The 23,863-nt window shown below is 39.9% G+C and overlaps 1 protein-coding gene across 6 annotated transcripts in view; it reads right to left on the bottom strand.

Annotated features, from left to right (window-relative positions):
- GRIK1 (glutamate ionotropic receptor kainate type subunit 1) overlaps positions 1–23,863 on the bottom strand; it is a 368,711-nt gene that overhangs the window by 102,379 nt on the left and 242,469 nt on the right. For all 6 annotated transcript variants that reach the window (XM_027041741.2, XM_027041743.2, XM_027041742.2 and 3 more), the window contains exons 4-6: positions 21,453–21,634; positions 4,434–4,487; positions 1,289–1,462 (exon numbers count right to left, since the gene is read on the bottom strand). In XM_027041741.2, the coding sequence (XP_026897542.1) occupies positions 1,289–1,462; positions 4,434–4,487; positions 21,453–21,634 (410 nt within the window). The remainder of the gene's footprint in view (positions 1–1,288; positions 1,463–4,433; positions 4,488–21,452; positions 21,635–23,863) is intronic.

Genomic DNA, 23,863 nt, shown 5'->3' with positions numbered 1-23,863 from the left:
CTGGAACTACAAATCCAAGAGGAAAACGAGAAAAACCAGTGTATTAGCATAGCTCTCTGTCTCTCTCTGTCTCTGACTCTTTCTCTCTCTCTGGCTTGCTCCTCCCCTTTCAGAAAGCCTAGTATTTCCTCAGATATTCTCTACTTGTTCTTATTCAAAGCAACATTTTAAATTGCCCAAGGCTCATTTGTACCAAAATGCTTCCCATCATTATCTCTCAGATCACTTTGTGTATTTTAAGAGTTATTTCAGGTTTGAAAAACAGACAGGGAGCTTGAACGTGGAATCATCCAGAACCACTTCATTCATTCATTTATTTTTTCTACTCACTTGTTTCTCATGAAAAAAGAAATCCCAAGTTCATTTCTCTGCAAGATGATACCTTTCAGTTATCAGTAAATTGCATCTTTAAAGCAAGAGTGCTTCTCCCAATGATGGCAAGAGAGAAATGAAATACTAGGCCAATTTCAAATGCTATTACCTGCCTGCATTCCCAGTGTCTTTCCCTTTAGATGACACTGTTCCTACATAGAAAGCTTTTTTTTTTTTTTTTTTTTTTTATCTCCTGCTATTTTCTTCATCACACAGGGAGCTTCATTAGAGAAATAAAACTAGGGTAGGTGCCTTTGACAATAGAAGACAAATGATGTTAGCAAGAAGCTCTCTGATGAGGCAGTTTGCAATTTATCTGTTCAGCAGAGTACCTCTCCTTTGTCAGGGGGTGGGTCTGGCAACTGCTTCAAGAGCAACATATGGCTGGTGTGAATCACTGTCAATGTCTGCAAAGGTGTTCCTGTACATATCCAGGCAGGAAGAACGTGAACACGCCAACTGTATGTAAATCTGGCACTTTTCCATGTGTGCCGCCGCTTGCTGAGATGTGGCAGAAACGAGGAAGGCAGAAATGAGGTTCTGTCTAATTTTTGTAGGCAGCTTGTTCCTCTTCTTTCTCTCCCTTCTTCCCAAGGCCACATTCCCAGGGGCAAAACTCTCTCCACTTACCCTCGCTTTGGTTTCTGCCTTGGCTCCATCTGGCTGACAATGGTGGCTACTCTTATTAACTTGACCTGAGGTGTGTACAGCCAGAAGGCTGAAAATAGCAGTTTTTGAGCGTAGCCATGCTGAGGCATTGAAAATACCTGAAAAGTTTACTCCTTCTTCTTTCATTCAAGTCAAGGCACAGGTTGTGATACGTTTACTCACACTAGGGAAGGCATGCGAGATTCTTAACCCAACCCCCGAGGAATTCAAACATCACCTCAAGTGATTCTATTTTAAGACTACTTACTGTCATCATGCCATCCAAAAGGCCAGTCTCTGGTCTGGGGGGGGCCTGCAGTCTCTCCATGGACCACTTCTCAATGATGGAGGACACGCGAGGGTTGTCAATATTAAGCAGCCGAAACCCGGTCATGTTTACACCACTGTACCTATAGAGTTCCAGATCTAAAGCAAATAAGTCCTGCGCAGTATTAAAAATGATAAAAGTAGAAAGGGTTAACATTTTCAATGCTCTCTATGCAAAAGAGAATAACGATCGCAGAAGCAACAGATTAAAACTAAAATGGCAAACATCCTCACGCCACTTCATGAAAGAACATTTCCTATGGTTCTTCCTTTGTGTGCTGCCTGAGAAGCTCTAAGGCAGTGGACAGTTTTCATTTGCATCTATTTTTTTGTAACACTGTTAGAGTTTGGTCAAATCAAGACGAGGAATTTGGCTGTCAATAATTAGTATGCCCTTGGGTATTCTGAGAAGTTGGAGAATTCTGTCCGGGGTATAGTGTTTGGGGCGTTGGAAGGTATCTTTGTGTCCACTTGTTCTGATGCTTTTATTTTATACACGAGAACACTGAAAATCTGAGTGGTGATGTGATTGGTTCAAGAATGACCCGCTTGTCAGTTCCTCCCTTCTCCATCACATCTGGCTGCCTCAGATCTTATAAAGGTGGTGGAATTTGGAACTTGCATATGCACTTGACAGGAAGATCATTTCCAGGAGGAAAAATTATCATTTCCTGGCTCATTGAAAATCACCCATGTCCCATACATTGAGTGCATGAAGAATGTTCACCGGACACAAGCTCTGAATAGGAAGCGAAGGGTTCTCTTCAGAGAATAAATTGGACCATAGAGTTGTGTGAACCTGGGTATCACAACAGTAGAACTAGTTCCCTGTCAGACAGCGTTTCCAGAAAAAAACATTTAATCCACTCGTGTCTTCCATGACAGAGGAGGCTGAGTGTAAACCAGGGGTTTATGTTGATTCATATTTAAAACAGACCTATGTGATAATTGCAACTTTTTTCTTATGAAGAAAGGTTTGACTCTAAAATGCCATTAAAAATGCCTCACATTGAAGAATAAACCAGACTTCCAAAATAACATTTAACAGGAAAAAAAAGAGAAAAACTTCCATGGAAATTTCCTAAGGGTGTAAATGCTTTATGGAAGTGCAATGCAAGATAGTATATTATCAGTGATGACCGCAGTTCTAAGGAGAAAGAAGTAGCTTCAGAAATACCTCATGATTTGTATTTGCAGAAGATGCATCCAGATTTGTTCTTTTGAAGAATTCTTCTCTACACTGCCACCCTTTACCAAGATAATGTTGGATTAGACTGTAGAATTTTAAGAGGGCAGCTCTGTGCTCCTGGCTCAGTATCAGAAAAAGAGTACTGCCTTCTAAAGTGTTATATATATATTTTTCCCTTTGTACTATGTAACTCTCTTTCTCCTTTTAAGTTTTATTAATACTCATGGGCAAGAAGGGTAAGAATATATAAAAGCAAAGCATGGAAGAATGCAGATAAAACCAAAGGAAAATGCTTAAAGAAGCAAATTTAAAGAAGAAGACCTAGAAAGATTTCCACCCAATGAATGGAAGAAAAGTTACTCAAACTACAAGAGGTCAGACAGAAAATTCCAGAATGCATATGGAATCCTTCACAGACTCCATAGTACATAACGCAGTGTGCTAAAATGGATACATTACACAGGTGCAAAATTAGGTGGGCTTAAAAGTTGAGGTTTCTATGCAATATAGAATACGGAAAGTCTAGGGTCCGATTTGCAACACCTGCTTGTCAGGGAAGGATGAAAAAAGCAAGACTATGAGAGTAAGTTGTTTGTTCCTGAAAGGTCTCTGTGAAGACCAGCCTTTTTCTTTGTTCATATTCTTTCTCAAATTTCAACAAAACTAGCCTTAGGAGGGTGCACAGCCAGGGATGATAGAAATTTCTGTGGCAGGTGGCCATGCCACCTTGAGTAGAACCCAGGTATTCATGGTGATGGGGAGATGGTTGTACTTGTGACCTAAGATGCTTTCCAGGTCTCAAGGTTTCCTTTGACTGTTCTGACAGAAGACCTGATTAGGATGTCCATGAGGGAGGGAAGATCATGGAAACTTTAGTTCAAGATCTTCTGCCCTGCATCCCACTCCCTTGTCCCAAGCTCTGGAGCAGTGATGATTTTGGCACTTGCCCCAGAACATTGGTCTCATGATGTCCTCTGTACCTCTTCATGCTCTCAGAGATACTTGAGTGAGGAATAGAATGAACTGTTTCTATCAGTAGTATTTATTCAAGGACAGCTAGTCCTTGTTCCAAATTCTTATATTTCCCTTACTCATCAGCCTCCCTTGCAAGTTTTATTTGGTAAAATGGTACTTAATACATTTCTCAGAATCTGGGTGGATTTCAGTGGACACACCTTAACAGAGTAGTAAAGAAGGTTGGTTTTACGTTTTCTTTTCATGTAAGAAAGTGGAATGTGTGTGTGTGTGTGTGTGTGTGTGTGTGTGTGTGTGTGTGTATGTGTGTTGGGAGGGGTGTAGTGGGGGGGGCACAGATTTTTGAAATTGAATGAGAGCTATCACATCATTCACATGTGTTCAATGCCCTAAGTCATTCTCCCTTGATCTGATACTCTCAAAATTTAGAGTGTTGTTTCTTAATTTCTTAGGCTCAGTGCCATTTTTTTTTTATGGTGAAGAATATTCTCTGTGCAAAGCATCTCTGATGCTCCTTTTCTTAATGGTCTTCAAAACACCTGACAGGTGACCCCTGGCTAAGCCAGCTATCTACTGGACTTGGGCAGGTAAATCACATAGATCAAAAAATCCAAGATATACTTTAGTGTGCCTTCTAATGTATATAGAAAATGTAGATGATTCTTCTTTATGCATATGCACTTTGACAGTTTCTATTTAATGGAAGTATCATTTTAATCCCTTTCCAGATGCATATACATAGATGCTAGTTTAAAAAAGAAAAAAAACCCTGCTGTTCAGCATTTCTGGATTTATAGGTTTCTTAGGAAAGTAATACAAATCTCCATGACAATATCCTGCCTCTGACACTGGTGGGGATGACTTTGAAATAACTGGAAATGTTTCCTATAGCATGGAATACGTTTCTACCAGATGTGCTTACCAGGGTTGTGAAAAAGTAGTGATAGTACTCAGTCATCATGCCCATGAACAGAATCTGCAAAAGAGAAATACAGGGAAAGAATCAGAAACAGAATTATAATAAGAAATAGATCATGAGTAGGGCAATTGCAATAGCTTGAGGACATAGAACAGGAAGAGGCTTTGGAAACCCATGGATTCAGCAGATCAGAAACCTGAGACAGATCAGTGGCTGATGTGGGCTGATGCGGGCTGATGCGGACCCAGGCCATTAACCTCCATCCAATATTCTTTCATTAGACTATGTTCGATCTTCATTGAAGTGGCAGGTCTAACGATCAAATTTAAAAATAGTTTATGCTCACCAAAGTTAATATTTGGAATTGTTCTTAATAATGCAGTGTTTTACTTTCTTTATTGCCTAGGTTTCTGAGTAACACCATGCTTAGATAGATATTTTATTGATCTCCTTAGCTTTAATACTTACCGTAATGCCTTAGAGTAGAACTCATTAAATGTTGACTTGCAATACTGGTATGTAGATGTATTTAAATGAGGATTTATACATATGCATATCTCTGAAGCCTCTCTCTCCACTGCTCTCCCATCTTACCCCACAGTGTGAGGAGGGGAAAAGAGGATTTGTTTACAGATAGAAGGATGGGGACCATTCCTGTACAAATGCCACACCACCTCTTAATTCTGATCCCCAGTTACCTACTTGGGTCTTGACAGTTCCAGACATTCTGTGTGTATTGTTTTTACCTAGAAGGGGAGGGGGAAAGAAGGTGAGCAGAAAGGACAAGCTTTCTGGGTAGAGGTAGTTTATTAAACTGTGATCTTATTTTGGATTCCTGGAAATGGTGTCCACTGAGGAGAAATAGTTGCAAATGACTTGGAGATAAGCAACAGTTTCTAAATCTCCCAAATCAAGGGCATCGCCTTCCTTGGGGGCAGGTCAGCAAAGGACTATTTGGGTGCTGTTTCTAGGTATTTGTATAGAAATGAATGCAGAAGCCTAGGAAATAAAATTTCCAAGTCGGTTCTCCCCACAACTCTGATAAATTCTGAATGCAAATGAGAATACCCTCTGGAAATTTTAAAATCGGATATTCTTAGACTCCATTACAGAGCCATCCTGAATTGGAATTCCTCAGAGCAGAGTTTGGATTTCTGTATTTCACAGCAGTGGTTGAGAATCACCAATATATGGAAAACATGTCCATTCACAACAAAGAACAGACTTTTATAACTGCAATTGAAGAAATGGATTGCAAAGATCTCAGGAAAAGCAACATATATTATCAGAGGTCCTAGAAAGTGCCTAAGATATGTAAACTAGAGTGATTTCATGTGAAAAGGTATAAAGAATGAAGAGAGTATTCAATGACAGCACTGAACACACCAATCAGACACTTTTTTTGCCCTCTTCTGCTAATGTGGAGACCAGAGGAATATTTAGTGAAATTGTAATGTCACGAAGGTAAGACAAATGACAGGAAACTCTCTCTGAATCCTGAGCCCCACCGTGTGTAAGTCACTCCTATGGTGATAACAAGACTGAGCTCACAAAAGAATTTTAAAAAGGGTAGAATTGCTTTAGGGCCATCAATAACGTTTAAAGCCATGCATGGTGAGGTCTTGTTAGCTGGTCTCTTATATCATCGGAGCATAAAGAGCTAACCTGCCACGGTCAGTCAGGAATCCAATTTTTCACTTTGGTTGTTAGATAGTGTAATTGCAGCCAAGCCTACCTCTTGAAAGAGGACTGGGCAAGTTTTATGTCAAGATATAGAGCTGGACACTGAGGTTTAAAATATCGTTTCTAACACTGAAAAAGCAACAAAAAGGCACCTGAGTTTTCAGCTTTTCACTGGGCTGACTTTTCTTTTAAAATGTGATTTCGGAGGGGCTCCTGGGTGGCTCAATCTGTTAAGCATCTCACTTTTGGTTTCGGCTCAGGTTATGATCTCGTGGTTCATGAGTTCAAGCCCCACATTGGGCTCTACGCTTGGCAGTGCAGACCCTGCTTAGGACTCTCTCTCTCTCTCCCTCTCTGCTCCTCCCCTTGCTCATTCTCTCTTTCTCTTTCTTAAAAATAAATAAGTGAATTAACAAAATAAAAAATAAGAATAATACGTGATTTGGAGACGTTTGGTCGCCAATTGAGGGCATAGGCTTTTTTTTTTTTAAACATTTTTTGATTGGATGCAAATATTCATTCGATATGCCTCGTATTTAATGTCAGAAAAAAGTTATGAAGACACAGTGAATATTCCTCTAACAGGTCTACTTTTATTGCAGATAGAACCCTTGGGTCATCTGGGTATACTTTTTATTTGGCACGCTAGAAAAATCTCCATTCTTGACTTTCCTACTTAGTGCCTGGGTGAGTTTCTCATAGTTCTTCCTTTGAATTTCCTATAAATGGAAAATAAGAAACGAGTATAGTCATGGATCATTCACCTGCTACCTTTGTGTACTCACTAGGACACAGGTGATTGAGAAGCTTCTAGATAAGAATAAAGCCAGTAGCATCAAAAGTGGTGCTTTTTAAGCAATTGTCCATGTAAGAGTCTGTAGACTGGTTGGGGCCAGCAGTTTGTCATCTAATAATAGTATACTTTATAAATAAAAGTATTGCGTTCACATGATGATTTTCTCTCTGCACATTGGTATTTCCACTAAAAGTCATTAAGGGATTAAGAAAATGTCACATCAAGATAAATGTCAGTTTTTCAAATAAAAAAGTATAATCATGATATGGGGAGTTTTCTAATCTTGGCAAAACTGACTTTTTCCTAAGAAACGTTACCCTCTTTGAATTTTGATAGCGTACTTATCTGCCCGACTAACTGAGTGGTGCTGACCTAGGCAGTGTGTACCTTACCAAAGCAATATTGCTAGAAACTAGTTCTGGCTATCTCTAAATCATTTTTTACAGCACTAAACACACCACATCGCACACATTAATATGAAATGAATGTGGCTGTCAATACTGTTTATATTACCCTTCATTCTTCCACTAATATATTCTTTTGATAGTGTTTGTTTCTTAACAGGATTATTCTTATTTAACAACCCTTGACATCATATCATTGACCTCGATTGATAGACAGTAAAAACTCCAGCCCTTTCAATAACATTATCTATCTGTAATAGGGGCAATACTGAGAATCCACTACTCTTCTTGATTTTAGAAGACCCATAGTTTAGACATCATTGATGCCATTGCCAATTTCCCATCTTGAAACGCAAATGGCAGGATTGCATTTCTTGTTCTCTTGTACTTGGGGGGAGCCATGTGCCGGTTTTGGCCAAAGAGGTGGGGAAGATCCTGACACGTCACCCTCCAGAGACTCACCCTGGATAGGTGATTACCATGGTTATCAGGGCCATAGCAAGCTGTTTTTCTTCTGAATAAAAACAATTTTCTGTTGCATGAGTTTTGCAAGGCATGGAGGTGTTCTTTTTTCATGACTTTGTTTTGACTGCTGGGGAGTTTAGGGTGAAAACTGTGGGTTCTTCATTAGCAACTAGTAGGAATGCAAAGTATATATTTATGTGTGCTCATGCCATTCAGCTTTGTTTTTCTTATCTAATATTCGTCTTTGTTCCAACTCCTCTACCCTTTAAAATGTATTTATCACTTTGTTTCAAATGTACTTTCTAGGCTGCTTTAATTCCTTGTGTAATAGAACTATAGTGCATAATAAATAATCATGATTGGGAGAAGCTAAAAGATTTTTTTCTCACGAAGAGGGATGAACTGTTTGGGTCTGAGGTAGCTGAGTTGGGTTAGAGTAGCAAAAAAGGCCCCCCAAAATGCTATTCGTTGTTAATAATAAGAGCTCAATTATAAGAGCTCAAGAGAGACTATGGTAGTTAATTTTATGTGTCAACCTGACTGGGCCAGTGGATGCCCAGATTAAACATTATCTCTGGGAATGTCTGTGAGGGTGTTTCCAGATGAGATAAGCTGTTGAAATGGTGACTCAGTAAAGCAGATGTTCCCCTCCCCACAATATGGTGGGCATCATCCTGTCCACTGAGAACCTGGATGGAACAGAACTTCAGAAGGAGGAGAATATGTCCTTTTACCTCCTGCCTGACTACCTGAGCTGGAACTTTGGTTTTCTCCTGGCCTTGGACTAAGATTTTCACCATAGGCCTTTCTGGTTCTCAGGCCTTCAGACTCAAACAGGACTTACACCATGGCTTTCCTGGCTCTCCACCTTGTGGATGGCAGATTGTAGGCCTTCTCAGCCTCCAGAGTCATGTGAACCAATTCCCCAATAAGTCTCTTCATATCTCTCTCCTATTGGTTCGGTTTCTCTGGAGAACCCTGACTAATACAGAGAAGACTACCAAAAGACTAAAAATCTTGATACTCTGAATACATTTGATATTCCATGCTATCTAGAAAACATAATCCTTAAGCCAGCAAGAGGAAGGGTGGCTGATACCTATTTGAAGAGATTCTCTGGATTTGGATATCACGGAAATGCCACATACTATTCTGTTGTTTCAGTGGCTAGAAAATAATTACTGGTTTTTTTCTCCCCCTTTGGTAGTTAAAATGAATCATGAAGATAGAAAAGAACTCATTGACAGTTGACTCTCAAAAGGACAATTCTAATGGTCCCACCATTATCAAAATACCCTGGGGCAGTTACTGCTCATTAACAATGGTGGCCTCACCTCCGCCCATCCACTCTCTGGAATTTTTACAATAGGACACTTATGACCTTGTTCACAGTAGCATTGACTTTCCTTTTCTATTCTCAGCAAAGACTATCTCTTGGAATTAGATGGGTTATCATATGCAGCCCAAGCAGCACAAAGATCACATTTTAGTTTGTCTGAAGAGCCCTCATTCAAGTCTTGAGGAAGATAACCGAGACAGTTAGTGGGCTCTAACTCCTGTGTTTAGTGACACAGTTGGCCTATGAGATACCTGGAAAGTCTCTGGGTAGAAGTCTTCTGATAACATTTCCTGGTATCTCAAGAAGTCTGCACCCTATTTGAGCCTAATCACTTTCTAGAAGGCAGTGCAGTGCTATAGAGGCAGTAACAAAAAATTCTCTACAAATTGTCAGCATCCATTGCTAAGGGCAAGCCATATGTCACAAATAATTGGCATAACAGTGCTATCATAGTAGCAGAAACTTAAAATGAAACCTGGAGTGCTCCTATGTGATTTTGAGGTATTCCTGTAATATTTATAAGGGTTTTTATTACTGCTTCTTTTCATTGAAAAATAGGTGTCTTCAAAGTTTATATTGACTAACCTGAAGTGTATTGCTGCTTTTATAGCCTTCTCAATATGAGGATAAATTCTCAATCATCAGACAAGTCAATAATTTCAAGTGAACAACTTCCAAATGTATGACATGCAATGTGGCTAAAATAATGGTTTTACCACAAGATAGAAGTAAGTTATTTCAGTGTAAGAATAATCTTCAGGAAATCCATTGAATGATATCAAGTTTCAGAGCAGTGATTTTTAGAAAAACGTTTGAGTGCTAGGGTATAGTGCTTTCTCACCTACCAAGTGTCATACTTTAGGCTGCATCTACACTGTCTTTGGAGAAGTTGCTTCTTCAACAACACACTTTTTAATGTTGACCTTCAGTAGAACAATTTAGGTATAAGTAGGCCTTGAGATCAGTCTTTATTGCTTTTTTAAAAAAAAAGATACTCATGCCAAATTAAATGATCATAATCTATATCTACAAAGGCAACAGTGGAATGCATAGAACATAGCATTGGATCCCCACTCCTTTGGAGCAGGCTAAATAATGACCCCATAAAAATGTCCATATCCTAATTTCTAGAATCTGTTAATATGTTACTATACATAGAATAAAAGGATTTTGCCATCACAATTAATTTAAGGATTTTAATTTGGGGGGGGGTGACTCTGGGGGGATTACTCTGCCTTATCCAGGTGGGCCCAATATAATCACCAGGGTCCTTATAAGATGGAAGCAGAAGGTCAGAAGGCAGACAAGGTGATGTGGAAATGAAAGCCCGGGGGGGGGGGGAGGCAATAGATGTGGGGCCATAAGCCCAGGAATGAGGACAGCTTTTAGCAGCTAGAAAAGGCAAGGAATTGGATCCCCCCACAAAGCCTTCAAAAGGAATGCAGCCTTGTCAACTTGTAAAGTCATATTGACTTTACACTTGTGACCTCCACAACTATAAGTCAATAAATTCATGTTGTTTTAAGCTACTACATTTGTAAAAATTTGTTACAGCACCAAAAGGAAACCAATGTACCTCATTTGCCCATCTTTCCATGATTATGGCACCCGAGACTGAACAATTTTGGTATATTAATAGCAAGTGCACGTGTCAAGGGGAAAAATGTTTGAAGTTTAAAACATTATTTTTATTTATTTTTATTTTTAAATTAAAAAAATTTAAGTTAATTTATTTTGAAAGAGACAGAGACACAGTGCAAGTGGGGGAGGGGAAGAGAGAAAGAGAGAGAGAGAGAGAGAGAGAGAATCCCAAGCAGGCTCCATACTGTCAGCACAGAGACCAATGTGGGGCTCAAACTCATGAACCGTGAGATCATGACCTGAGCTGAAACCAAGAGTCGACCCCTTAACCGACTGAGCCACCCAGGTACCCCTGAAGTTGAAAACTTTAAAAATTTTTCCGTGTCCTTCCATTCATGTGCACCTGCTAACTCTGTGTCTGTGTACAGATACCAGCCATCTACAAAGAGAGTCTAGGGCTTTTCCATCTGTTGGAAGATGGTGCTATACCACTTACAAACCCAGGCATCTTCCTCCTGCCCCCAAGAGAAATCAAAGAAAAGCAAAGGATAGTCCACAAAGTGTTGGTGAATGAAATGGTCATGCTGTTTGGGAATATCTTTCAGTTGTAATTTCTTTATAAGCTTCTCTCTCTAGAAGTAGGGTTAGGACAAGAAGGGAAGCTGATGCTTACAGATATTAATAAATGGAGTGGAAAACAATGAGGTAGTTTAGCTTCTGATAATCCTACCAGAAGAGCCAGATTGCATCACTCAGGTGCACAACAGAAGAGATTATGCTATTTAAGGGATACTGACTGCTGACAACAGAGCAGGGAAAAAGATTTCCCCTGGCAGAATGAAATAGGCAAGTTGGCAAATACGAGAGAGTCAAGATTTTGGAGGATTACATGAACCCGAAGAATAAACTGCGAGTATCATCCAGGGAAAACTGGTGGGAAAATGATGTGGGAAAAAAAAAAAAAAAAAAAAAAAGAACACAATGAAGAAAAGTTTGAACAGCAAAGTACTGAGAAAATCTAAAAGTACTGAACAAATCTAGACAAAGTACTGAACAAATCTGGAAAGTTAACAGAGAATAAATATGTTGAACACATTGTAATCTTGCAATAATGGTGGCAATAAAAACTATACCTCCAATTACTCTGCATATAACATTTTGAGGGAAATATGGGCATGCAGCCAATAATTGGTGGTCTTGCTGGTCCCATGAGTTATCCATAGACTAGTGAAGTCATTGTGAGTCTGGGTCCTGTTCTTCAGCTTTTATGGCTTTTTATTTTGCCAATGTATTTAATAGCTACCAGGCTTAGAAAATAATTATTTATATGAGTATTTGTCAGTGTATTAGCATCTCTAAAGAACTTTTAAAAAACACCAATACCTGTACCCATTCTCTAAATATTCTGATTTATTTGGTCTGGGGTATGTTCTAGGCATTGGTAACTGTTCAAAACTCCCCAGGTAATATTTACATTCAGCCAGAACTGAGAATCACCTATTTATATTAACCAAACGTAGTTTTAGGCTATAACAACAATGATCATTGCAACTGTTTTCTAAGTGCCACGACATACCCACTGCTGTCATACTTTTTTTGTTTTGTTTTGTTTTTGTTTTTTTATGTACTGTTGGGGAGAAAGTGTTATCCTCAGTTTATACATTTGAAAGAGCATATAACTATGCAGTTGAACCCAGGCTAGATATTAAGCCTGGGCTCTTTGTGTTATATTAATTTATTAATTGATAATAGAAGCTGTATGTAGCAGGAAAGTCAATAATTTGCACAAAGTTCTTCTGGACTTTGAGAACCCAAATAAAAGCATATGATTGGTGAGAGAAGAGTTAGAACCACAGGAGTTGATGCTTTAATATAAGGAATGAATCCAGCAAGCCAAGAGAGCTTGATAAGCTGCCCATATATTTTTGAGGGACCCTCCTGTCCAGAGAGTTGGACCTAGCTGTACAAGGTTGTGCCTTGGATGGTGTTGCAGGTACCATGAGGACCCTCACTCACCCTTCCTCCCTCTATCAGGATTTCAGACCTACGTTGTTATTTTTATTACAACATCTCTTAGATATTAGAATTAATTAGATCCTAATTTTGAATCCCTTTGGTAATGTTTGGGAAGACCTTTAATCTCCTAAATGGAGTATACTTTCATCAAGAAAGGGCAGTTTGCAAAAAAATTGTAACTTTAAAACAAAAGTTTATTTATTTATTTTTAGAGAGGGAGAGCACATGACGTGTGCATGAACAGGGCAGGGACAGAGAGAGAGGGAATGAGAGAAATCTCAAGCAGGCTCCGTGCTATCAGCATAGAGCCTGATGTGGGACTCAAACCCATGAACTCTCGTTAGATCATGACCTGAGCCAAAATCAAGAGTTGGATGCTTAGCCGACTGAGCCACCCAGGCGCCCTATAAACTTAAAAAAAATTTTTTTTTTCAACGTTTATTTATTTTTGGGACAGAGAGAGACAGAGCATGAACGGGGGAGGGGCAGAGAGAGAGGGAGACACAGAATCGGAAACAGGCTCCAGGCTCTGAGCCATCAGCCCAGAGCCTGACGTGGGGCTCGAACTCACGGACCGCGAGATCGTGACCTGGCTGAAGTCGGACGCTTAACTGACTGTGCCACCCAGGTGCCCCTAAACTTTTTTTTAAATTGTGTAATAGACATTACTATAGACATATTTACATACTAGACGTTACAATGGCAGTGGGTACAAGGTGTGTAGAACTTTGCATGACACACTAAACGATGTGTCTTTTGTATTTCAGGCAATATGGAAGTGGGGATAGGGCACTCAGGAGTTTCATACTAGAAGAGAAATGTCACATATTTTATTTGGAATGTACAGTTTTTGAGGCCACATGGATGCTGGATGGAGAAAAAAATGGGGGCTTGCGACAGAGAGATAGAATGTTCTAATATAGCAGGAAGATGATGATAGAGATGGAGAAAGGAGGTTGAATCTGAAACATATTCAGAAAGCAGTAGCTACAAAATTTGGTAGTTCATAAGTGGGAAGGGTGAGGTAGAGTCAAGTGAATTCCTAGTGTCTGTGTTGAGTAATTGGATGGTATTTCTAGTCACCAAGACAGGAGCAGGAGGAGAATGTGGTTGGCTGGAGCAAAGGAGAGGAGGAAGATGCAGTGTGCTGAGTTAGGTATGGAGATTTCATGACATGGGGCAAGATACGATAGGGATACTTGGGAAGTCAGGCTGAGAGAAGGTTTGGGGACCACCGTTGTGCCATAGTATATGTGGGAGGTGATGCAGTGACAGAGTTAGCAGTGGGAAGCACTGTATCACTCTTACAGTTTTGCCTAGGCACGATACCACTCATGGTGTTGATGATGGTAATCTCTCACATGTAGGATATTTCATGCATCAGTGGTGGGCTTGATGCCTTACGGGCATTGTCAAATTTAACGTCTCTCAAAACAATGTGAGATATGTACAAGACATTCCTAAATTTTACAGATATAGCAAAGAACGAGCAGATCCTCTGCTAAATGACCTCATTCAATACACTGGAGTTTTTCATCGTATTTTACTCCCCCTCTATCTTGGCAAAGTCTTTAGCACGTACAAAGCATCTAATACATGCTAGCCAAATAATGGTGGGATTTACTTCCTACAGAGTCACCCTTATGACAGAAAGGATTTGGCTAACTGTCATCGGGGAAGTAGGGTGGAAGGATTCTTTTGGTAAAATCTTGCATTTATGAAGGGTTACAGAAGCTGAGGTGGTAAATAAACATAGCAACGTGATTTTTTTTTAACCTACTTCAGTCTTTAGGCTTCCTTAGGAAATCCGAAAGAAGCTATGGATCCTTTCCCCTGAAAAAGGCACACTGGGGAGAATGAGCATACCCAAAATTTTGAATAAAGCTGAGGTTCACCAACCCTGCTAAAGGCTTAACACATGCTTTGATGTGCACATCTTCAAGTTATTTCCATGATTCCTTCTAAATTATCCCCACATCTATTGCAAGGATAATTTCTCTTGTCACCTATACAGCCAAATTCTGATGTAGCTGGAATTAAGCATTAGAGCATTTCTGAGGCATACGTGTGATTTTGATTACCTCCCAATTCAGATCGAAATAAATCTATATCCTTTTCCAAATCTACTCTTTGGAAATTTTTGTGAATACGCAAATGGGCATCCTGTACACTAAGAATCTGGACAAATGACAAGTCCCCTCACTACATTGGTAGTTACCCATAGAGATCAATTAATTCTTACGTGTATTGAATAACACACTCATATCTATGAGCTGCTCCTAACAAACAAAACTAACTCTATGCTCAGGAAATGTAAATAGATTTTAATATCAACCTGAGAGAAATAATTAAGATGAGAATGTGCTGCCAAAATAATTATATAATATACTACAAATTATCATCAGTTAGTATAAATTGAGAATCGTCATTATTACATCATCGGGATTTAGCCAAAGTAATGAACTTCCCATCAATTAACGGTCTCAAAGACTACCAAATGACTTTAGGAACTTAAAAATAAACAGCTTAAGTATTTCCCCATTTCTTTGAAAGCCTACTATGTACAAGGCAATGCACAAATTCTTTATGTCTAACACTGGGAAGAAGATTCTTGATCACTTGTATGCATGGAGGCTCAGAGCTGCAGAGAACCTTGGCAAGATTAGAATCCAACAATCCTATTTGACAGATGAAGTGACTGCATTTAAGAAGAACCAACAGACTTTCCAAAATAGCATATCTAAATGGTCTAAGAAACTCAGGTCATAGGCATGTTAAACCCTGGTTTGAAATTCCGGGCTTACCATTGGGTGTATGACATGGGACCTCATTTTTCTCATCTGTAACATGAGATATTTTGAGAGGATAAAAAGATACCATTCCAGTCAAATGCATAGCATAGTCTTGCACAAAGTGAGTGCCCAGTGAGTGGCAGTTATTTTATTCTATTAAGGCAAGAGCAGAATTTGCAACTGGATCTACTGACCGTCAGTCTAAGACTCTCGTCATAGATAGAAATGAGTTTTCCAGTCTTTCACCAGTCCATGGGCATTGGATGGCTACACTCTGTGACTTTCATTTCAAGGTCTCTTTTGATTAAGGGGGCAGAGATGTATGTTTTCCTTGGTGATGTTTTTACTGTTGTATCGTTCTCACCTTCAATAAGTACTCAACAAATAGGTGTTCAACTAAAGAGTGAATTTCTCTACTGTGCTCCTACCACAGTCTCTCCCTGGTTTCAATATAATCAGCATTTCTTGAGGACTTATGTAAACTGGACAAATGAGTGGATGTTTGATAAACAACTGAATTAAAGGAGTATAAAGCTTAACAACACGTGTTCCATGTTCTATTGCGAGGAGAATCAGTTGGCATCTGGGTGTACATAACAGTATCAGAATGAGATGCTTTTTTTGCCCCTCTTTTAAATCCTGAGGTAAGTTTCAAATCCCAGTCTAGCCACTGCTGGCTCTGTGACCTTGGGCAAGTTACAGAATCTCTCCGAGCTCTGTCAGTTTCTTGTATACAGAATTTTCTCAGGAAAACGATTAATGCATTTCATTCGCTTAGCACAGTGCCTGGCACACGGGAAGTCCTATAAGAGCAGCTCCCAAGGTCTTTATGATTATGATTAAACATGATGGGGTTGTGTATCTGACTTAGTGGGTGCAGGTTCCAAACACGGGTTTGTGACCTCTTGGCACATCGCAGATGTACTGCTTGGCTGGCAGTTTTCTGTGTTGAGAGATAAAAACTGATTGTACTTCTGTCCTGTGGAAATATGAAATGAACTCTTTCTAACCATCTCTGTTTGTCCTGCTCATAGGCAATAGATACAACATCTACGAGGAAAGAATCAATGCGCAAAATTATTTAACTAATCAGCATTACCGCTCCACTTCCTAGTAGAAGGAAGCAGGGTATTAAAACTACATTTTCTCCCTGGCCTTGTTTTTATGTTAATTGACAGAAAGGAAAAAAAATAAAAACAAGAGAGCACAAATGTTGACAGGATAAAATGTGATATAATTCCACGAAATATTTTGGTTCTAAAATGTTTTATGGAGACTAATGGCTCAATTATAGCTTAATGCTCATTGCTCTAAGTGTTGTGAGGGGGATGAGAAGTCTCTCTTTTGAAGCACTTGTTCATGGAAACAAGAAAGCAGGTTTCCTGAGAGGGAAACAGCATGTTCATGTTCACCTACTGGCCGCTGTCCAGCTCAGGGACTCGGCCCAGCCCTGATGCAGCTTCCCTGCTGAACGGAGCATCACGGTGTCCCCTCCCTTTCCGTCAGGGAACCGTTAGGATTCCGGCTACTGTGCTTGAAATTGTGACTTGCTTTCTCAATCCTATTACAGGATTTGAAAGTGTCTGTGCAGCTCTCCAAAGAGGTAAATGTATTTCAGGAAGTGGAATCATAGGCTGAAATGCATTACAGTTCTTAATAATATAGGGCTTCAGACATTGAATAAAACCTTCCTTTGAGGAAACTGAGGCATAGAGGGGCGACTTGCTCACATGTGCTTGGCAGAGTTGAGAGTACAGCACACTGAGTGAGCTGGAGGGAGGCGATTTAGGAGACTGCTTTTCTCAAGAGCTTCTAGTACAGTTCTTGGATCGTTCATTTATCCATTTCCTTTATTCATTCAGCAGAGCAGTGTTGAGCACCCACTGTGTGTCAAGTAATGTAGTACATGCTGGGGATTTAGGAGAACAAGACAAAGGAGGTTTCTATCCTCCTGGAGGTTATAGTATTGTAGGGAATATGGACCACAAACGAGTCGATGCCCAGATGTTTGCATTATGAGCATGCTCAGTACATGGTGGATAAAATTATTACTATCTCTGAGCTTCAATTTTTGTGTGCAAAAGAAGGATAATACCAATTATACCAAGAGTTATTGGGTAGAGTAAAGGAGACAGTTGCTTATCAACCAGCATGGTGCTGGACGTGTGTTAGGAGTTCCAGTGCAGAGTGTTCTCACTTCATTCCTCATCTTTAAATTCGTCTCCCATCAGCCACTCTCTTGGTAGAATCAGCCTCAGTAGGAATCAGTAAGGGTGCAGGTAGGGCAGGCAGTGGAGAGTCAGTGGGAAGAGAGTGGGAATTGGGGGAAGTGCTGAGGATTTGGGGTGTCCACGCTGGAGACAGGCTAGGAGACAGTAGCATCCTTGCCAAGCAGCAGAACGCCCACTGGGAGGTGGTGGATAGACAGGGAGAGAAGAGGATGCTGAGCGATGGGATGAGTCCAATGTATATCCTGCTGCTTGCTGGGGGCACTCTCAGACTACAGAAATTCACGAAGACATTTCATTCATACGAAAGCCCTGTTCCTCTGTAACCTAATCAAGTCTTGACATTTGAATTTCTAACTAATTTTTAAGAAATAACTTTTCAGATTCTCATCATATAGCACTTGTTCAATATGAATAGAAATAATTACCTTACCGGAGTGATTAGCATGCCCAAGAATAACTATAGACTTTTTCCCCCAATTTTTACTTTTAGATAAATGTCAGATACCTTCTTTAAAGTGCATTTGACTTCTTTTTTTCTGAAGAATCATTACAAAGTAGTAAAATATGATGAAGGTGCAGGGAAATGCAAGGAAATAATGGGAAATGTGCTTGAGAAGAAAGCCAAGTTGACCTGGCAGAGAAAATTTTATCAGCAATGATTTTAGTCACCAAAAATTGGGAGCTATTAATATTAAGTTTATCTAAAAGAGACCAGCAGCAAGTGATTGTGTTTCTTTCAGACATTCTGGAAGCCTACTTCAAAATGGAATGGCTTACCCATTCTGAATGGGGGCCCTTCGTGGTAAAATGGGCACACAGGCTCCAAAAACAGGTGGTCTGGAGACCATGTGGCAGCCTGGTTACTCAGAGAGTGACCTTGTTGGGGCACTTAACCTATCTGAGCTTCAGTTTCCTCAACTCTTACCTGAGAATACCAAATTTACCCCAGGGGTTGTCTGCATTAGACAGAATATCGGATGCCAGGAATCATCATGGCACCTCAGGAAAAGAGATTGGAAGAGATTGGTTGACTAGTGGCTGGAATTAGGGCCTTGAACTCCTTCACTCTCCAGCTTCCCTAGAGGCACACTGGGCAGACAGTTACAGGGAAGGTCTCTGTCTTTGTTTCCACGGGTTGTTGTCCAAAGCTAATGGAGCAAGTCAAACTGGGTCACACAGAGCCCTTGGGCCTCATTTTAACCAGAATAGCAAGTCCTACGGTCCTCAGTATCACTTTCCAACCATATAGCTTCTCAGAGGTCTGGATTAAACCAGCCTGGAGCCTCTGCTGTGATTTCACAAAGAGTGAATGTATTTTCACACACAGTAAGGTAGGGATTTTATGCTAGAACTTCTACAAAGGCTCTCCCCACTTCCAAATATTTGTAACTCATTAGTCTGCAACAAAAAGTGGATGGGCATACTTCCCCCAAAGCCTCACAGCTCCTACCACTTACATGATGAGGAGAGTGAATACAAGATAAAACATAATAGGGCACAGGATGGAGGAAAGGGTTTACGTCAGTGGCTAGAGCAAAACTGAACTAATCCCACTCCCTCTTAGCCCGGCTGACATTTCTCGGGAGGGCTTCACTTAGAAGGTTTTTTTGGTTTGTTGTTCCAAAAAATTGGTCTTTGAATGAAGTAATCTCTATGCTATCAGGAAAGAGCCACTTGCATCAGTGGGACATCAAATCCATATTTATTGAAATAGAGGAGAAACTCTTTCCCAGGCTTGCTTGTTCCAAGCCTGTGCTTTGGGAGAGATGTAGCCAGGTATGTGAGCCAAATGGATATCTCACCAAGAGAAGTCTCATCAGCAAATCATTGTCTTAAATGTAACAGAAGTCCCCAGTCTCTGTTATAACAGACTCCTGGAGGGGATGCTTTTTTGTATTTTGAGGGCTACGCATACAATCTGGGTGTTTTTCTCAGTTCTGGTTCACACCCCATTACACACTTTAATGAACTGCATTGAAATTCTCAAATGAAGCCTCAAGATAAAACGCTGCTGATTGTATTTATTTACCTTTGAAGTCACTACAATATGCTTGCTTTCTTTACTGAGAGACGATTATAGTATCTAAAGGTTTGTTAACACAACTGTAGTCTAGAAGTAGGTAACACTTACTCTTCCCCTAACTAGAGAAGCAACATTTCATAGAGGAGAAGGTTCAGGATGGGATAGAGGAGGCTGAGTTCCAGATCCTGGCTCTGTAACTGTGGGGAAGTCATTTCGCCTCCTCTAAAGTGAAAGAATTGGCCTTGATGATGTCTAAGATTGTTTTCAACTGCAGCTTTAAATATTTCTCTGACTCGATATAGATTTTTAGTGTAACCATCCAGGAGATAATAGAAACATGTAGTCAACTTTCCTGATTGTCTACTTTCAGGTGAAATTAAAACCTCAACTCTGAACTCCATGGCTTCAGGTATGAGATCCAGCCCTGGAGAGTCAGGTGGATAGGCTGCTCTAAGAGCTCTCCCAAGTGATTCGGAAATCCGCAGTTCTGCATTTGCACGGAGGGACTGGTGTGCTTAAAAGATCAGTGCCCATTGCCAGTGAACCACATAGCACATCCTAAACCTTTTAAACTAGAGAGTACAATAACAGCTTGTGTCATTTCAGACAAGAACATTGCCTTATGCTACAAAGCCACTTATATTCAATACAAAGAGACACCCATTAAGGCCACGTAAATATAACCTGGCTATTTTTTTTTTCCATGTTCCTCCAAATTTATCCCTTGATCTTTTATTAATGCTTCTATTTTAAACATCTGGCTAGCCTTTTCCATTGTCTTTGTCTATGCCAGAGTTTCTCAACCTCAGCACTACTGGCATTTTAGGGTACATAAATCTTTGTTGTGGGGGATGTCCTGTGCATGATAGGATATTCAGCAGCTTCCTTGGCTTCTAATTACTAGTTGCCAGTAGAGTGCCACTGTCCCCAATATGACAACCAAACATGTCTCCAGACATTACCAAAATTCCTCGAGTGTCCAAAATCACTCTGGGTGAAGGACGCTGGTCTATGCTCTATCTTTTTTTCCAATTCTGAATTTTCTTTCACGGGCATAAGATCAGGGGTATATCCTGAAGTGCTAGAAATGATTACTCTGCTGTTATCATTATTCCTAACATTACTAATACCTTTCACTTACATACGATTTTGCAATTTATCAAGTGTTTCTACTCACATTATTCATAAAGATTAATGCATGGCAGCTCATTGTCTATGACAAGTTACAAGAGAGAAGCATCTCTTCTTTCATTGTCCCTGTGCCCCCTTTTCACCATGCTTGGAATCCTGCGTGTTTGACAAAAGAGGTCTTGCCATGAGGAAGATGTCTTTAGGACAAGTCAGGCGCTGTGTAAATGAAATCTGCTCAGTCTTTCAAGAGATTTGAAAGATGAGATGCTTAATCACCTTGAAATGACATCTTTCTCCTGTCAACCTCTGTTGACGTTATCGACGTACCTCCCAAATGCCTAAGACATCCCCCCCCACCATCTACAACTACATACAGCAAGTGGCTTCATTAAACTCCCCGAGCCCTGTGACTCCTTAAAAGGGTTCTGAAAGCTGCAGTCCTCAGCCTAAACTGGACTGCAGCAGCTTTATCACGCTGCACTCAGTGAAACCAGATGGCATTTTTGAGAAAAAGAAACGAACATATCCCCCCCACCTCACCTCCTCCCTGCACCCTCTTACCTGCTTAAGGATTTCAGCAGCTGTCCCATGTGAACAATCAAATATCACATAGAACTCCTTGCCCTTCTTCATCTCCTTGAGTAAAGGCTTGGCATCTTTATTCCCAGAGGGCAGCTGGCGGATTTTGATTTTAATGTTATATCTGGAGGGAGCTTTGATGAGCTCTTGTAGACGAATGAGGCCTAGAAAATGACAATCCCATCATGCAACAGACTGTTCTGTCTAAAGAGGACTTGTTTATTGCCATTTACAGTCAAACTCATATCATTCCCAAAATGTATCAAGAGGCCACCTTCCAAAAGGTTACACGGTTGACTTCTCATTTGTCATTCCCTTTTCTGTGGTAGATTATACTGCATTTTCCTTTTGTGGGTATGCATGTGTAGTTTGGAAACACAATTTCCCAAGCAAATTTTGAATTTACTTAGAATGCAGTTGTCTTCTCCAGTGTTTGGCCAACACCACAAACCTTTAACAAATCAAGTCTGTAACTATAAAGCTTTTGTAAACCAATGTTGCTTGACGTTTCCAAAGGTGTGCAATGACATGGCTAATGCTTGCTTGCTTAAAAAAACAAACAAATAAACAACAATAGAATACTAGAATTTCTTGGGGCGGTAAATCTCTGTAAGCCTTTCATCAAGTATTTATGTATAGCATACTGTTTACCAGCTAATTAGCTGGGCTTTCAGTATAATTTTCCAGTCCCTACCATATAAACTATTTATAAATGGCTCATCACATCCTCTTTCTAATATGATTGAAGATTGAATTGGAAAACCCTCTCTTGATTAAAAAAAGAAATACCATAGAGTTTTTAGAGATTGTGATAATAAAACCAGAAAAAAATTCCTTTAAAATCCACCATTGATAATTGCAGGAAAGTATATACAGCCAACTAACTTGATGGAGAAGGTTTGATTCTCCATAAGTACAAATCTACTGAGCTGCACCATTTTCTAACAGACATACTTTACTGGGGCGAAGCAAACAGCTATATAAAGCCTCCGTCTTATTTCCCTTAACATTACCGTGTGATTGCTACACTGCATAACGTTGGCTCTCACTCAAGGACTCTCATCACATTGGAAAATTGACTTTTTTTTTTTTATTGCACAGTTCTGTGCCTTTAGGATTTGTCAACTTCACGTAATCAATAGGAAATATTAAGTGTTATCAGTATTCAGATGGAAATTTTGCTATGCACTGTCACGGATGCCAGCTACCTCTGGACTTGATATATTGCTTTCATTTTCTTATTTTACTTATTTAGTTATCTGCCCACTCCACCCAAACCACAGTTTTGTGGCTCAGATGTTAAAATGTCCCTCTAATTAATACCTTGGATAGGTTGGGTTCTGAGGTACAGTAACATTGTAACTAAGTGGCTCTTTGGAGTCAAATGGGTGTATGCAATTGGGGGATGATGGTGGTTAGGGTCCGTAGAACCATAACAAGAGTCACTGCTCATTGTTAATTTTTTTTTTTTTTTACATAATAATGGAAATTTTTAGCAGGGTAGCCTTTCTGGGCTCTTGCTTTTTTCCAAACCAATCAGTGTGGTTGAAGGCTCTCAAATGTCAGTAATGATCCACTTAACTCTCTTCACTTCCAGAATCACGAGTCCTGAGCCACTCGTGCTTACGCCAAATGGAAGAAAACTGAGCACATGGGCTTGCATATTTGTTAATCCTCAATCCTGTGAAGTGAGCATTATTATCTTTGTTATTTCTGTTAAGGAAACTGAAGCTTAGAGCAATTAACTGTCTCAGGGTAACAAAGATAGTGAGGAGGACCCATCAGTTCAAGTTGTTGCCTGTGAGTCCTGCACTCAATCTTTCTCCTTCATGGTCCAGCCTCACAAACACAAATTGCTGGTGCTCAGGGAACAGATATAGCTTGGGATTATTTGGTGAAATGGGGAAAAAATAGAAACAGGGACCCTCATTCTCCTTTCTTCTTTACTCCTGGGTACTTGAGTCTCATTTGAGTTTTTTCTATTGCTCTCCTGCTTTGCAAATGCATAGTTTTTTTTTTTTCTTATTCCTGAGCATGGCCACAAGGGAGACCAATGTAGCCTTTAAATAAAATGGGAAAACCATTTAGAAAGAACATTTCATGTGCTGCAACAAACTGCCTTTTTGTTCTTTTGCTGAATGGAATGTTGATCTAGAAGTGCATCTTCCTATCATGATGATTTACCCATGTTAATGGTATTTTAAAGTTGAATATGTTTTCTCACTTCATTTATTGGTTTTTATCGAAAAACATTTCCTGGATCTTCCTTATATGCCAAACCCCGTGAAAGAGGTGGGACATGAACCCATCTTGCTTTAAGGAAGGGATTCAGTTGTTCTTACGTGGCTAGAACCAAAATGAACAATGTACTGGTAATTTGCAATGTAAGTATT

The sequence above is a fragment of the Acinonyx jubatus genome, chromosome C2, assembly GCF_027475565.1.
Source record: "Acinonyx jubatus isolate Ajub_Pintada_27869175 chromosome C2, VMU_Ajub_asm_v1.0, whole genome shotgun sequence".
NCBI classification, from domain to species: Eukaryota; Metazoa; Chordata; class Mammalia; order Carnivora; family Felidae; genus Acinonyx; species Acinonyx jubatus.
Note: the sequence above shows the minus strand (reverse complement) of the source record. Positions and strands in the feature narration are given on the sequence as shown.